At 37.6% G+C, this 17,605-nt stretch overlaps 1 protein-coding gene across 5 annotated transcripts in view; it reads left to right on the forward strand.

The window, feature by feature from the left end:
• Positions 1-17,605, forward strand: part of LOC139962155 (filamin-A-like) — a 110,631-nt gene that overhangs the window by 15,347 nt on the left and 77,679 nt on the right. For 3 of the 5 annotated variants that reach the window (XM_071962103.1, XM_071962106.1, XM_071962108.1), the window contains exon 2: positions 12,521-12,547. The exons of 1 other annotated variant lie outside the window; for it this stretch is intronic. In XM_071962103.1, coding sequence (XP_071818204.1) covers positions 12,521-12,547 — 27 coding nt within the window. Of the gene's footprint in view, positions 1-12,520; positions 12,548-15,166; positions 15,407-17,605 lie in introns of those variants that run through there. One more of the 5 variants, XM_071962105.1, reaches the window with a different exon arrangement.

The raw sequence follows: 17,605 nt of genomic DNA on the forward strand, positions 1-17,605 counted from the left end.
CATTCATTTTATGGCGGGCAAGCTGCATGTATTTCGGTCATGTTTATAGTTATAGGATACAGATGAACTACAAGCACGAAAAGGATAAACATCTATGTTAATTTTGGGGGGAATATTTAGCTGTATTTCACTAAGTAGCAAATTAAACGAGTTTGTTTCCTTTTAAAAGAGCAGGTTGAATCACTATTGTATGTTTATGTGTTTTCATAATCACCCTCCCGTTACCATAGAAACGACAAAATGTGTTTTGAATTTGTGTTCGTTCGGGCTTTGAAATAGGGTGGAAAACGCAGATTGTGAACGTAAAACCTGTCAGCATCGATGAACCTATATTCAGTTCTCCCCATGCAGTTATAGCTGCTATACTTACATTGTCGAAAACTGAAAGACACAAGATAGGAGGGTGATTTAGTTTGATAAATTTCACTTTATGTTTAACTGATTTAATGTCTGGTATTTTCTGTATAAGAAAGAACACGCAGGCAGAGATATCTGTCTGCGAGTCTGCGATATGCGGACGCAAAAGCGTATCTTGAAATAGTTTTTATGGGCGAAGAATTGCTATATATTCGTAGGGTTTGAGTTATGTTGTTTACGTATTCGAGGCCAAGAAAGGCCGCCTACTAGTCCTAGCTTATGGAGGAGGTTGTGCTTGCATATACATGCTACCGTAAAATCCATACCATAAGGAAAAAAGCGGGAGGGGGAACACAAGACTAACATTCGGCCCAGCTTTTAAAAGGATACATGACACGATTTTATTTTTTCTGATTGACACCATTATCTTTTGCAGAACATTGCACGTGACGAATAAAGTAGTTGTAATACGGAATCATCATCAACATTATAAACCTATATTAACCTACAACGAAGCCTAAAACCTTGCCAAAAATGTTTCGCACAACATTATTTCGTCATCGTTGACGTACAGTAAATCGTGATAAGAAGAGGTTAACAAATGGATCATTTGAGTATGATGGCTCTAAAACATGTCTCTGGTTAACTATACTAAACGTACACACATGCTAATTCTATATCGAAACAGCAGAGGTAAATCTTGTATATCAGTATACATTGTCTAGCCTTATACAGACTTGCTCAGCATGGTCTTGGTTACAACAGAACTGACTCCTCGACGAAAGCACGCTAAGGGTCACATCATGTTAGTTGTTGTGAACCGGATCCCGCCCACCTGGTGCTCATGTATGTATATAGAAGTATATAGGCGTGTTGCCCTTTCACTGCAGGTTCATAATCCCGGATTTTCTGCCTTCGTTTATGATCACTCCCTTTATACTTTTTCTTGGGCCTACATGTGTATAAAACAAATCACGTGCATGGATTGGGTTCACAAATAGTTCATCACTTTCCAGATATTTGCATACAGTCTCCCTGTGAAATGCGAGGTTGATGTTTCAAAATCTATAGCTAGACTGTATACATATATAGAGGAACGTTCAGGTACAGGTTGATATGACAGAGAAATTATGTATATATCTATAAAGTCATAAATCTGTAGTCTTTGCCCCTTTTGGCTGCATGTTCGTGATGTAACGTCACTTGTTCCGTTAGTCAGTAAGAACTTGACTAAAATACGTTATTTGCTGCATAATTGTGACAATAGATATATTAATAACAAGAGGTTTCCAATTATATTTTACATATAGCCTACAGGCCAATTATCAATGAATTCGCCTATCACACTTTCTTCGACTATACATTATAAGCCTAGTCAATAAGTTACATATAAGAATCGTGCCGGATGGTCGCTTACGGAAACGTTCACTAGTTGACTTGAATAAGTCTGAACAGACGTGGAATCTGCTTTTTTAACTTCAGCAATGAAACAAGTACGTGTCATTTAAGATTAGGAGGCAATCATGCCAGCAATATTTCACTGTCGATGATGACATAGCTTCCCCATGGATCAGTACGGTTACCTGATGTGACGTATTTGCTTCGGCATATAGCTTCGTGCTTCAATGAGACCGCAGTGGTAGTAGCACATTTGGGGAGGGGGGGGGGTGAGGGAGACAAAGTCAGTGTTTCATCTCGGCTCCACCCGCCTCTGTCGCAGAAGAAACAGAATGCAGAATGGTTCTGAAACAGAATGCAGTTGTGAACCATTGCCTATACGATACCGTATGAAAATTAATTTACTTGCACGAGTAGGATTAGAAAATTATAACAAATACCTCTACATATTTTTCACGTCATGGTATAGCAGTTCATATTTTCCTCAGTGCATTCTCAGAAAAAAAAGAGCTTGCTTCCTCCGTACTGTGGGAGGGGGGGGGTGAGGGGGTTCAAAACTATTTCCCGGCTTTTCTACCAGATTTCTGGTGCACTTGTTAACAGATAGGCAACATGCATGTGTAACTTAGACCTACCATATTGGAATTCTTCGCCGATGGTGAAACTTGACTAGAACAAATCAGGACGCCATGGTCCTGTCGACTGGACACAGTGTAGCCTCAGAATTACTAGAACAGATTAGGACGCCCTCTTACTACTGGAATACAGCAGGGTCTAGTCTCCGAATTCATGGAATAGATTCTGATTCAGTCTCAGTTTATTTAATTCTTCTTCCGTGGATGAATAAGTGCCACAACAGAGCTACGGCTCTGTGCGATAGTCAGAGCCGTAAATACGAGTCTGTGAAGCCGTATAGATACGGCTCTGGGTGGAGACAGAGCCGCATAGAGTTAGGTAAGGACGCCATCTAGTCCCTGTCGTCTGCCGAGCCTTGCTTACTTCCATTTTCCTGTAATACTGATAAACTGATTGCTGTTCGTAATCTAGCTAGTATATCGCTCTCTCCACCCCCCCCCCCCCCTCTCTCTCTCTCTCCCTCTTTTTCTCCCTCTGTAAATGCCCGTCTGGTCGAAGAAACTGCCACTTCGAAGAAACATACACAAAGTAATTGTAGGACTATGTGTTTCAAGTTGAGGCATGTGGGGTCTCCTGTAGGGATCAACTATAAGCTACCTTTAGAATGTCTTTGTAAAGTCTATACAGGCGCCACAGGGAACTGACCATGGGTAAAACATTATATGTATCTGATTGAATTCAAACGGTCAATATTATTGACTTCAACTATGCTATGGAAGTCCCATTACTTTGCCAGTCATGTTCAAACTTCTTCAAACTTCAACAAACATTTTAAGACCACTCTCATTGAAGCAATATCACTCATTGAGACCATTAATTGCCTTGTTCACACTCTGCTATGTGTCTGGAACAAATTTTGAATTACCAGAACCTCCAGCCTGCAAGCATATAGTGCTATATATTTACTCAATTTGTAAGTACTTTGTAATATGGGGTCAATATACTGTGATGACCATTATAGAATATATGTTGCATGCATTTGATGTGAATAGACAGATACACGCTAGTCTGTGAATGATGATTTAAGCTAATATGCAGCGAAATATAACAGGAGTGGTCAGATAGATGATATTTTCTTGAAAGGATTTATTCGTTTCCATCTTTATTCTGGTAGTCATTGGCAAACTCATTGCAAATCAAACAGGATGCATGTGTTGTTGTTGTTTTTATGCCAACATGGACTAACAAGTAACATTGTTATGCAACCTGCCTGATTAACAATTAATTCTATCAAAAATCGATCTGGGGCGGATGTTATCGGTGCAGCATGGAGTGACATAATTCCGAGTTGGTATAGTAAACCTATCCTGTATTTAAATAGCTGATACTAGAACTGCTCTTAGAACGAGCCTATGAAACTTCGCCTGAGCATTGGTCAGGTTTATATGGAGCGTAAATAATTTGTAATGTCGCCCTCTATTCATCCACAAAATTCGGTTGCACCGGGATGCTGTTTATCTCTCTCTAGGGGTATGGTTGCGTTTTATCTCTTGCTCCTCTCCTTCAAAACCACGAGATGGTCGATAGTGGTTATTTGCTTCGCATCTCTTCACATTAACTGGATTAATGCTTTAGATAATCCACTTTATATGAATCAAATAGCGTGAGTTAATTGAATTCACCCACAGTGCAATCTTCTCGTTAATAAAAAAAACAGTTATTTTATGTTACCTACACCGTGTGTGTCGCGCGAAACGGGGAGAGGGAGTTGGGGAGGGGGTAGGTTGTAACCTTAGTGGAGTGTTTTTCCTAGCTTAGTATCTTACTTCCTTAATGTACCCAGGTGTATTTACCCATAGAGACAATACTTTAGCAGTCTTACCAACATTCCCTTACAATTATAGTCAGCTTAACTAGTTACTTTCCCAAAACATTATTATAGAAGTAGGCCTATAGTCCTAAGTGCGAATAAAGTTCACAATCAGGTTAAATAATCAACGGGGTTTCTCAGTTGTATTCCATATGCCTTTGTTTTGAAGTGTTAATTGCAAATATTGGAGGTGACGCTTAGCTAAAGTCATATTTACGGCGTTATTTAAGGTTTACCTTTCAGGTTATATTTATCGTGTACATGGAACCATGTTTTCACAGGGAGATCCATTGTTTAGCATAATATTGAACAATCTGTGCACTGGGTTTTTAATCGTAACGAAAGACCGTATATTGAGCTTTACAAACCCTGGAAGATAATGTAAAGTTCAAAGAGGCCGCGTTTGTGCATTGTCGTATACTAACCATTTACTATAGACTGTAGGAAGGTTGATTTCATAGTTTTACGGTTAAGCGTCAGAACCATGCACCGTTAGAACTTGTATAGATAAACATATCATGATTCTGATTTCTGAATTTCATATTTCTAAATAGAATATCAGATTTGTTCAATTTAATAATATTGAAAATTGAAATACATTTCAGATATCTTTAAACTCAATTTTAGATATCTTGAAATCAATTTCATTATTTCATATATCTCAATTAGAATTTCAGATGTACGAAAATAACCCACAATTTTTTCAGATAATTAAAATAACCGGAATAGATACTAGAACGGCTTTCCATGTTACCGCACACATTGACTTCGTATAGGGTGCATGGCGTACGGAAGTATAGGGTGCCGATCCACACCGCCACACCTTGTAGTCAATTGTGATGATGATATATGTTAATGTGTATACAGATGACAGATTACTCCAGCAAATGTGATGTACATTATGGACATCGTCAATTCTGCATATTAACTGTAACTAGAGGGGATGTGAGGTCAATGAAAGATAAACACAACAAGTACTATCTTGGAGCCACAGTATTTCGTTTTCGATCAAACTTTCTTCCACCTACTGCAATAAGATCACACATTATGAGTGCATAGTAGCATTATTGTCATCACCTAGAATATATGTAACTTCCCATAGTGGATTTATTAACCCTGTGCCTTTATTAACCCTTAGCCTCGGCTAAGACAAGATTGTGCCCAACCTGGGAATCTGTGAGTGTTATATTCTCTGACATCAATTCAGCGCACGTGCGTTACGTATTGTAATGATATTGCGTAATGTGACCAAGGGTTTCATGCAGCGCTATATAGGACATGGTTTAATCAAGCAGTCGCGTGAAAGGTGTGCTTTGGATGTGCGCGTTTATTTGTATGCACATAGCCTTGAGTTCATAAATCTTGAAAACCTTTTTCTGTTCAAGACTCTTTTCAAGACACTTGCCTACACTAAGTCCAGCATCAAAAGCTTAACATCGTTTCCTAGCAGGTGTACTTGTGACATACTTTGCAAACACGAATCGGGCTGGTACTTTCTAAGGAACTATACACTGGCCGGTTCATGGTTTGCATGATTTTGTTAAATACCGCCCTCTCTTATCTTGAACGACAAATGTCTGCTTGTCTCTTGGGGGAGGGGGGGGGGAGAAGCACAGTTGTATCTTCATTAATATTCCCGAAAACAGACTTATATTAAGTCCGTATTCGTACTCCGTATTCTAGTAAAGCTGCCTGCACTAGTCCTCGTGGATTTGTACACGAACTTGTACTCAGGACATTTTGGAATCTAGTATAGACACTGCTACTAGTGCAAAATTAAGTACTGGTTTTCACACTTAGTCTTGTAATGGTACTCACTCCAAGGGGATTCTATTAACACTTGTACTCGTGCCGCTGTACTCGTACTACAAGTCAGCCTGAAAAAAAATCAAATTAGACACACCAATAACCTATAACCATACTGCAAGAGAGAGAGGAGTTGGAGTGGGAGATGCCGGGGGGGGGGATTAATAAGGTGGATCGGGGAAGTATGGGATATAGAATAGTGTAATAATATACCATACTTTAATGAGTACTTCATGAAGGTGGGACGGTGAAATACTTGTCCCTATAGCCGACCATTGCTATCTAAATATACGCCTACTCGATGTGCTTTCATGCCCAGAGAAAGATTGAACATTGTTTCGTATTATAATCCCACTTAACACTGAAAGCTTTCTGATTGACACTTTGTATTAAGTTTAACGATATTATGTGTCTGATTAAGTCGTATAAATCAATTATTTTCATTCTGTGTCCATCCGTAGGCCATTATAGATATGTTGCCAAATATATGAATACTGAGCCTAAGTGAATTTCTATGAAAACCATGCAGATTAAATCTATTGGGACTTTTACGGCCTAATTCACTTTGTTATGTCCTTACATAATCATATAAACCTACACAATTTCTAAACATGGTACACACTTGCTAACTCTGCACGTACAATAAAATACACTGTTATATAAACAAACTGATTTGTTTTTGTCCCGTTTTGTCCATTAATACCAACATACCTATACATGCCGGTGTTTAGCATTGGCGTATCCGTCATATACGGTAGACTACACATGTAATGATTCCCCTGTATTCAACATAAGGCAATACAGTAGTAACACTTAGTTACAATGATCCACAGAATAACAATAACAAAAGTTACATCTCAATTTTGCAAGATGTTTCCAATTAGGATGTACGGACACGTGTCATTTTGTTATAAATTATACCACCCGTGTATGTATATATGTAAGTCTTTATCTAGATATATATACTACATAACAGCTCATAATTTAAAGGCTTTATCATTACTTTCGCCTCTAATACTTCAACCCCCCCCCCCCCCCTCCGATCACCCAATGCAAGTTCAAAGGAAACTTGTCAAGACTTTAATGATATCCCAGTGTATAACTCTAGGCTACTCAGTGTGAGATCACTCGCCAACGTAGCAATCCACACATTGCATTGCGATGATAAACTCATCTTCCAGGGATCCTTGAGTGTTTTTTAGACGCCCCTTCATTCGCTATACCACCACAAGGCTCTCCGAGATTACTCTGCCCAGCTTACGATGACCAAATTTGGTTCCCCATTAGTAGTCTCGGGTTGAGTGTGGGAAGGAGAACATTCTATCGAGGCTTGTCGGTTTATTACTGCCCGAGTTCACCGGTAAACGTTATCGGCAGACAGTCGCTGTATCGCTGCTTCGATTGCACGATAATACATAGTATACCACGAGCGTTACTTTCAGGGTACGATAGCACAAGCATGTGTGTACATAACTGAATCCCCATTGGGACGCAGCCGTTATTACATATAGTTAAAGGGGCATATTATTTTCATATTGATGATACAAAATGTTACCTCCTACAACGGCTGTATAGTGTGGAGGGTCACGACGGTATATCAGCTGTTTTCGTTGTTGTAAGGTATCTTTAACATCATGTCACAGACACATTAATAACAAACTATAAGGCATGTCATAGGTCTATATATGTGATAGATTCCACCTTACAATATTTGTACGGTATGTCGGGAACATGTTTGACGATTGAGGACAGGCTATGGAGTCGTTAAGGACTGTTGGTTCACGACCCCGTTTCGTCCTCACTCGTGTTGCACATGAAGCCGTGATGCAGTATATAGTATATACCAAGACGTAAACTGAGTGCGAATTGACGATAAGTTGGATTGTTGGTGAAATGGAAATCTTTGTTTATAGGAAGAAAATTAAAAATAAAATGAAATAATATAACACTGTTTTATGATCGCTGACACAAGCAAACCAGGACCAATAAGACCGTGCAATAAGAAATAAGCCTAATAATATTCTAAAAAAATATAGGAAAGGAAATAAATGACAGCATTTTGCAAACTTTAACACCTACTTTACTACCAATTGTCTAGTGTGACACTCGTAAAAAATGTACGTCATAATTATCGCACAGCTGTATCTGCAAGGCTTATAATATTGCGAGTCTTTTAATTATAGACAAATATTTTTCCATGAGACTACTTTGTGCCCGTTTTTTTTTATAGGAATATTGGCTTAATTATGTTAAGTTAAACCGTCACTTATGCTATATCTTTAAACCTTTGTAAAATATATTAGCTTGATGTAAACCTTCTTGTCTCCAAATATGAATTTGTGTCATTCGTTTAAATCACGGGTACTTATGTTTTACACATTTTGTAAAATATAGTTCACATGTTTTTTTTTATAAAGCTGCACCGCAAACTTATAACCAATACTTTTTGGTGGTTGTGGTTAACTAATATATTATGTTGACCCCAATGAACCATGGTTTCAAATTGTAATTTTTTTTATAAAATCCATTGGCTGAAATGTCAAAAGATATAACTTTTTTCATCGACTCCCTCCGCACTTTAGTTCGCCTCAATCGTCCCCGTTGATGATACCAACTAGAGTCTTCGTAATCTCCCCGTCGTCAACAGCTGTAAGCCTCTTCTTACGGGCGCGATAGATTAGCTGCATTCCTGATAAACAGAGTAATTGCAGACCTGCATTTAGATCTCCTCTACCAGTAAATTAACTCTCTCGTCAGACATTAGTCAATTAGGAGTTATTACGTGTAGTGTCAGATGTAGCAGAACTGATACCTACTTATAACAATCTATAGTTAGGGTGCAGTAAGCAATATCAAGACACAAACAACTGACTGTAACAAGCTCGTCTCTCTATTAATTTACTTTGCACTGCCTTGCGAAGAAACAGTGTACACTAAAAGATGGATTTTTGGTTGATTTTGATCAAGTTTTTTTTATGTATTTAATATTAGCCGCATTACATTTATACTGGCTTTAATGTCTCACTTTCTTTCAAATAATGAAGGTTGAAAATTTTCTCTTTGCGTGAAATCAAGTGTAATATGTTTGTTATCTTTCTTATAACAATATTACAATTATAAAATTGTATGAATAATTACTATATGATAGAGGCTATGTAAAATTAATAAAACTATCATAACCAATGACTAATCTTCGTTTGCATGTCACCACCAGCAAGCGTTCGTAAAATCACACAAACACATATATACCAACACACAAAAACACAGTTTATCCTTAAAATGAAGAAATGTACGGTATTGACTTTGAAATTGTAGCCTAGGTTATACATGTATCTGATTATCAGAGGAACTAATTAATGCAGAGAGACAATCTTTAAAGGTTAATAAACGTCGATGACACAACTGTCGATAAGAGGTCATTCTTGTCTTACGTCACAATTTCTCTTTGGCGACAGCATTTCATGACTTCACCCAATCTAGTCTTATACTATATGTGCACTGTTTACGATTTTTATAATCTCCGAACGATATACTGTACATGAAAAGAAAATAGATTTTAATGCATAGCTTTAATAAACAGTGACATGTGTACTCGTTCTTACATGCACTTGGAAGTATACAATTCTGCTACGGCGTGTGCACTGTGCCTTTTCCTCCTCTTGGGCCTTCTTCCCCCTCCCCCAAACCCGCCCACCCACATCCATGGCCCATCCACGCCTACTCCCACTCCTTTCCTCTTCGCTTCGATCCTGCAAGCTCATGATACGGAACTGCACAGTGACTAGCAACATAAACCTGGGCACATAGTTTTCAATTTGAAGCAATGAAGCTATTTCACTTCTACAATTTGTCACGGCCGTCGAAATTCGACAACTTCAGTAAAAAGTAGGAGACTGCGTTTTTCGAAACTATATTTTATAAGAAGTATATGAATTCATTGAAACTGATATTCGAAGCGTTTGCTCGTTTTACTCACTCGTTTTTATAAATATGAAAGGTTCGTATTGGATATACATTTGTGGGGTGATGAGATGTGTTATACATGCTACAGACATTCACATTCGGCGAGTCGGTTAAACGTATCACGTGAGTGACAACGCTCTTCTGATTGGTTCCAATTGTGACACCGCGTAGTGGACAGATTAAATATATAGACGATACAAACAAAGCGTGCTTACACGTATTTCACTTGCTCTTGTCCAGGTGACTACAACATATATTAACGTCTCAAATGGAGCGTTGATGACGCACATACATAAAAGGTGACAATAAAGAATGTACTCTAATGCAATATTACATGGGTGCATATAAATAAACAGAGCATTCCTGTCTATGATCAAGGTAACCGTAGTATACATGTCAAATACATTTCACGTTTTCGATCATGTTTGTTTAGATATTGTGAATTTTAAGATTCGGCAACTCTTTGATCCCCAAGGTATCAGTGTCATTTTGTCTCAAAGTATGGTTTTAATTACACCGGGAGTAGAAAGGAAACTTCAAGGGAAGGGGGGGGGGGTTGACTAAACTTAAAGAAATAAATGATATTATTTCATAACAAAGATTCTGACATCGGCTTACCCATGTGTACAGGGATCATTTTCAAAGTTAATGTAATACATTTATGTGAAAAGCACGACACATGCAAGGGCGTCAATACTAGGTGAAGAGGATTCAGTGGGCCCCTCCAACGATTAAAATGATGGGGGGGGGGGGACAAAAGTATATATATATATATATATATATATATATATATATATATATATATATATATATATATATATACATATATATATATATATATATATATATATATATATATACATATATATATATATATTAGCTGTAATATTGTACAAACGGATATTGTAGTGGCAGAGCTTTAGTTAAGATATAAAATATATGAAACTCGAGCCGCCAGGGCATTCTTTGATTAAATCTTAAACAAAATGTCAAAATGGATATACGATTAGTTATCATTTGTCTTAAACTTCGTGACTCATGATGGGACGTTGCTCGAAGCATATATGAAATGCTGTTTTGTATCAAAGGATTACATCAGAGCCGCCGCATGACTATTATAACAACACTTATACGCTACGTTTAATACTTCTTTACAACAGCGTTCCTCTGTAAGTTTGTGTTTATCAGCTTGAAGCCGTCTGCCCCTCCTCCTCTTCTTCGAACCTTGATATTATTCTTTCCCGATAGTGAATGTTTCCCTTAGATGGCTCAGATAAGGCGAGCGTTACTTCAGCATGTACCGCAGATAAACGAAAACAAACCGCAAGCATTTTAGACGATTAATCTACAGCGGGATTGCATTAGTTCATCTTGAGTAGATGAAGTCATGCCCACGCAACGCGTAAACGATCTTTTAGGAAGACAAAAGAGAGAAAAAAAAGAATAACGATCGAACTTTGCGACGCTTTTTTTTCTGTTGACATGCTTTTCATACTCGGGAAAGTTAATTATCAATAAAACTCTGACTCACATAGTTTCTTATGTAATTCATATACAGTAATTATTTCGCAGAACTGCTTTAGAACTCTCTCGATGTTACATTCCCCGGTGAAACATTAAACGTTTACTATTTGCGCGTAGAGATACATTCCGATAATTACCTGACAGATCTCCTTTGGAATGCCGTCGTGGTCACTGATTGCACGAAACAGTACATCGTTCAAATAGCGTGGTCAGCCTATAGTGTGCAGTGTAACCATGAATGGTCATGTTTTGTCTAGACATAAATGGTGACGTCATAGTTCGCCAAACGCTTTTAACTTAATCAAACAAATTAGTGGTATACTGCTCAGGTTCAAAAAAAAAAAAAAAAAATCGAGTTTCCTTTGTTTTTAAAAGATTATATATATTCCCATTATTTGATGTTGATAGAAAGTCTCAAAATTCAGGCGGTTCACTGGCAAAATGACAAAAAAAATTGCCAGTAAAAGAAGAGACATGTATACACTACACGCAAGATTAAGGTCGAGTAGCAATCGTCAGTCCACAACAAATATTAATAATAACAATATAAAAAAATAAAAATCAAACGTTTCCGTACCTTACGAGGCCCGTTTTAATTCTTAATATCAGGAATTATTTCTTGGGCTGCTCTTAAAAAAATATCCAACACAGCAAGGCATGTGTGCTGTAATTCAAGTAAATGTCATTGATAACAATAACTTTAGTCTGCAGTAGATTTCATACTACTTGTTGTTTTTAGCAAACGGCTAAATTATAAAATTCTAGGCCTATATAGTAACATAATAATATCTTTTTCAAGTCAAATAATATCCTTATCTTATGCAATGTTTTAACACAATTTCGATTTCATGTGTGTAAATTCTTCGTTGTCTTTCTTTGTAGTTTGTAAATAGTCATTCGTAAAGGTCAACAAGTTTGTTCCCTTCCTATATTGGTTTCGTATAGTATTGTTAAGTAACGGTATTTCACACCAAACGTTATCACAATTTGTTTCACCTGTATAATATTTGATGTTATTTCTTGTAGAAAATGCAAACACGCACCGCAAAGTTGGTAAGTCGGTAAATATGTTTTATTATGTTTGTGTGTAAATGTCTCGTGAAATATATGTCACTTCTTAATCATGCGAATTACAGACATTCCATCTTATATACTTCCAAATAAGTGAAAATATGGTTAAACATTATATGAAAAGAAAATACATCATATAAATTTCATGCAATTATCGTCACAAATGATATATATCTCACATTTCAAAGGATCATGGATATGGTAAAACAATCGTCGCAAAAAACATCATCACGCTGGCTTGATTTTTCGCATCGATTGGGTAAAAAGGAATGACGTCATTCAACCCGAAAGAACTGTGGATATTGTTCAACAGCACAGTCATTTGTTTCACTTTTCGCTTCATTGAATGAGCGTATGGCGTGAAGAAGCTCTGCCACTCTCATTTCTCGCAAAATGACCATATTTAAAAGCTGATTGTGTGTCGAGAGGATACATTTGAGGCTTCTTAAAGGTAGTGCGGTACTATACAAACATCTTGCAGTGCATGCATCCAAGTATATTGACACTAAACTTGTGCAGAGCCTGCTCACCATCCATGCTAAGTGTTCTGATTCATCAAAACAAAATAGACCTATAATGAACATTCACTATCATGTATATAAACACCAATTACCGTATAACATTGTAACTTCAATACAACATATAGCCTACCGTCGTACTACGCATACATGTACACAATCGCAGTTATAACTGTCTACTATAAAATATAAAAAAAAAACACGTTCATTTTGATGTTTTCATTGTATCAACAAGCGGCCATTTTGAAGCAGAGGCGACGGTTTGCGAGTATACTTTTATGCTTCTTTATCTATACACTTTATATCGTTAAAGAAGGTAGTTCTGTGACATTATTAAAGTTATAAATATATATATATATATATATTTATATATATATATTTATATATATTTATATATATATATATATATATATATATAAACAATGCTATCATCTTGCATTTTTGTGCAGGTAAAGGAAGAGGTGTTTGGTACACATTGCTTAAAATGGGATGTCATTTCTTTTCTTCAAAGCTGTCATTAAAGTTATCATCTGTCATTTTTCTTGCCATTCTTTGATATTATACATTCTTCAAAAGGTGTTTTTCATTCAGTGGTTCGCTCTCAATTATATACACACGCAAGGCACACCGACACCAATATTCAATATTTACTCTTATAACTCGAAGATGTAAACCCTTTCTTAAATTCATATACCGTCATACATATATTTTCAAAATTTCCAATCAATAGAGCTTTTTAAACCACGGTAAAGTGCATATGCTCAAAATCTTCATTTTGCGCTTGTTGTCATGTTAAAGACTTATTTAAAGTAGTGTTATGCATATGACATTTTTGTCTCTGTCAATTACGTTGAATGTGTTTTTCTCTCATGGGTTAGTCGAAATGCCTGCTGGTCTAGTTTGCCCATAAAGCTGCATAATGTGAGCATGCGCATTATTGTATTATAGGATTGTGGAATGTTATGTCCTAATGGTAGAAAGTCGCTTATAGAGTAAGGTTGGTGTTTTAAATATGTGCACCCTCTTTTATGTTCTTAGCAAATGTTACATTTATCATAAGATAATAATTGTATTAAAGTAATCACACTTCCGATAAACTCCAGATATCTTAGCAACGGACTGTTTTGTTAGCAAATAAATAAGTAAACGATTAACCTTTTTGCTGCGACAAATTTGAGAGTGAGACAGACATTTTGAATAGTTATTCATAATTTCCCAGGTATAATTAATGATACGATTCCTGACTGTATACCATCCATACAGATGAAGTTTGGTTACCTCCTACATTACTTTAAGACCCTACTTCCACTTTTGATGACGGAGATGACGTCACAATGACTAGTCATACCAGTATTGATTGTAATTTTACATTAACTTTTTTTCGGGACATTTCATGTTTGTCCTTTCTATTTGCTGATCGTTTTATTTTCATCCCGTAATTGAATGTTTTGCTTGTCTGCATGCTCTATATATGGATACATGGTACACAACCTCACACGGAGGCCTCTTTTCAAGCATTGCTATGAACACCAGACGGTAGTTCATGATCGTACTAAAAAGAAGGACTGATCGATGAAGGACCGTAATGTTTTGACGTTTGGTTGTTAACGATTGTCACCTAAACTTATTCAAGATGTGACGAAAACGATCTGAAATAACCAATGATGTCATACAGTTATTCCCTTCATCTATGACATCATCGAACAGTGAAAACTGATAAATGATATACCTATGACAACTGTGTCTCTCCTCACAATCATCTGTATGTACCTATAAGCAAAGTTACTAATTGGCGTTCTGCTATTGGTCCATATACAGTACCCTTCTACAGTAACGACCAATCGGCTATCTCGTTTTATCCGTAACCGATCATCAGCATGTCGTTTCACAAAAGTATATGCATTTGCCATACCCACAATTAGACAGCAAGCCACCGTTATAGTAGATTCTCCTGATACATAATTCATGAGAGTGACGTCTTCGACCTGACCTATGCGGGGCGCCGTTCGGTCATTTGCTAAACTTGACGAGTCGGAGATTCCACGGAATCCTTAGTCGCCCCCTGTGTAGGCATCCGTTGAAAACCCGCTTGTGACATACGGCTCCGTGAATTCTGTTAGCTGTGTTTTGTCTACTGACGAAGCAGTGCGGCTCATTGGAGAGTAGGTGCTTTTTGTGCTCAATTGTGTTCTCGGTTTCATTTTGTCCCGGCCACTCTCATTCGGATCAGCCGCTCCGACTGTAGCATTGAGGAATATACCTCCGTGGGACGGATTAAAGCGACCTTTCTTTAGGATCCTAACGGATTTCTACATTTTTCTTTGTGAGTATAATACTCTAGAACACGATACAACTATTTCTATAATTTTGGTTTATATTTTATCTTTATTTAAAATCTTACATCTTGATTCCTATGCATGATATATCGTAGCAATTGTTTGAACCTACAATCTGTATTTATCATTTTGGAATTATTTCTTTCTTCTTCGTTTGAGCGGGGCACGTCTTTTTATCCGTAGACACATTCCAGCATCGTTGGCATACCGTACATACCACATATCTATACCACCACGTACTATTCAGCCATATTTAACCATGTGCGTCAAGTACGTATATGTATTGCTATACGAAACCGCATATATATTAACGCTGTGTTATGGAACATTGTCACCTTAGTCTACTATAACATATCCATGGCTCACTATATATATTTATGTGAAGGGTACCCATAACTTAAGCATTAATGTTACTCTTTTTTTTTTTACCTGTTCGCCCAGCAGGACGATGGATCGATTTAAACTTTTTTTTTTTTTTTGGCATTCCAAATGTGATCCGCCCACGTGCGAACAACTTTCACACATGTAGTCACCAGTATAGGTGCCATATAATATCTTTTAATAAATATAAATCTACACATTTATAGTAGTGATTAAAACGTTATCATTATAACGAGTATGAATATCAGTTTTGGATCAATTGCGAGGATACTTATGCATGACGTTACGTGTCCCCCCGCCTCCCCACCCTCTTTTCTTCGGCGTTGGTATGTTCTATTCGTGCCTAAAGTTCCAAAGTTGAATCTGTGCATGATGTAAACAAACATCGAAGGGCGTGTCCAAGTTTTAGATTTAAGGAAAAAGGACATCGGTTTAGCGGAGGGGGTAAAGGGGTACAAGTACACAGTTTATATTGTGTGAGTTTCTTTAATTTCCATTACCTGCAAAAATATTGGTGGGGCGGGAAGTGGGGGGGGGGGGATATTACTCCTTCTGATAAGTTATGTGAGGACTAAGAGTATGAAACTTTGGCATTGAAGGCATTGAAGACTCGCCCGAAACTTTCCGTTGCTTAAAAGTGAAATTTTTCTCTTGTCGCTACAAAATGCAGACAGTAATGAAATGTGATACCTTGTTATCTTTAGCTGGACCTGAGATGTCCATCGCTGTATCGTTGGTACACTGTGCTGTGGGTATTGACCGCAGCTGTATGTACTGACTGTACACTAGTGTCTAATTACCGACGGTAGCAAGCTGTGTGTGTATTTTCTGGGATCGATGGTGGTGTCTAACACTTCTGTTACACCTCATTCGAAACTAGGTCAGATTACCGGCATTAGACGTTTCTTTGTGCGCGAGTCTTCACACCCTTTAACGTAATATAATCTTCGACGATAAGTTTCGTGCTACATCATGATGAATTTGTAGCTGTATTTGAACCGACACTCTAAATTTCACCAAATGAAACGATCCCTTGGACACCTCAATACTAATACATTATGGTGCCATGAGTATGGCATGTTATGCGTCATGTAACGTCATGTACCTTTGTAATGTACTCCTCCGTTATAATTGTGTTACGAAATCATGCACGTGTATCATTTGAGGAAAGAGTTCTCGCGTCTCAGCATATCGTTGTCCGTGATAGCAAAGTTGTTGGTTAATAGCGCCACCTATTCAGACGTCGCCTCTTGCGCAATTGTTTCCATGCCCATTATTCCATCTTACCGCAGATTGACACCTTAAATGTCATCATCTGGCATTTTGGGAGTTTTAGGTCTGCCTTTCTTGTCGAGGCAGAAGCAAGGGTATACAAATCTCCAGAAGAAACCCTCGGCATGCAGTACACACCCTTTGAAACAAATGGCATAGCCATCCAGATTCCTTACATGTGGTAATTAGTCACGTGCTGAGACGCCCTTTATATAGATGACTGACCGTGACTGGGAACTTCATCATTATTTCTTTTGCGTTACGATTTGCGATAGCACCTGGCAATTCATTTAGTGTTGTTTAGTGTATTTTGTGGGGGGGGGGCGGGTGGAGTGAGGTGAGGTGATGGGTGAGGCATAAACTGAGACTATTGTTGATGGCGTGAATATAGGCGCCTAGCAAGTCGGCATTCTTGAATGAATACTTAATCGAAGGAGACCCTCAGTCATTTGTAATATTCTTATCCGTACCCCTCCCTAACCGTTTAGCTCCCCCTCCCCCTCCCCTTCTCTTTCTCTCCCACTTCCCTCCAA

Source organism: Apostichopus japonicus, chromosome 20 (assembly GCF_037975245.1).
Source record: "Apostichopus japonicus isolate 1M-3 chromosome 20, ASM3797524v1, whole genome shotgun sequence".
In the NCBI taxonomy this organism is placed as follows: Eukaryota; Metazoa; Echinodermata; class Holothuroidea; order Aspidochirotida; family Stichopodidae; genus Apostichopus; species Apostichopus japonicus.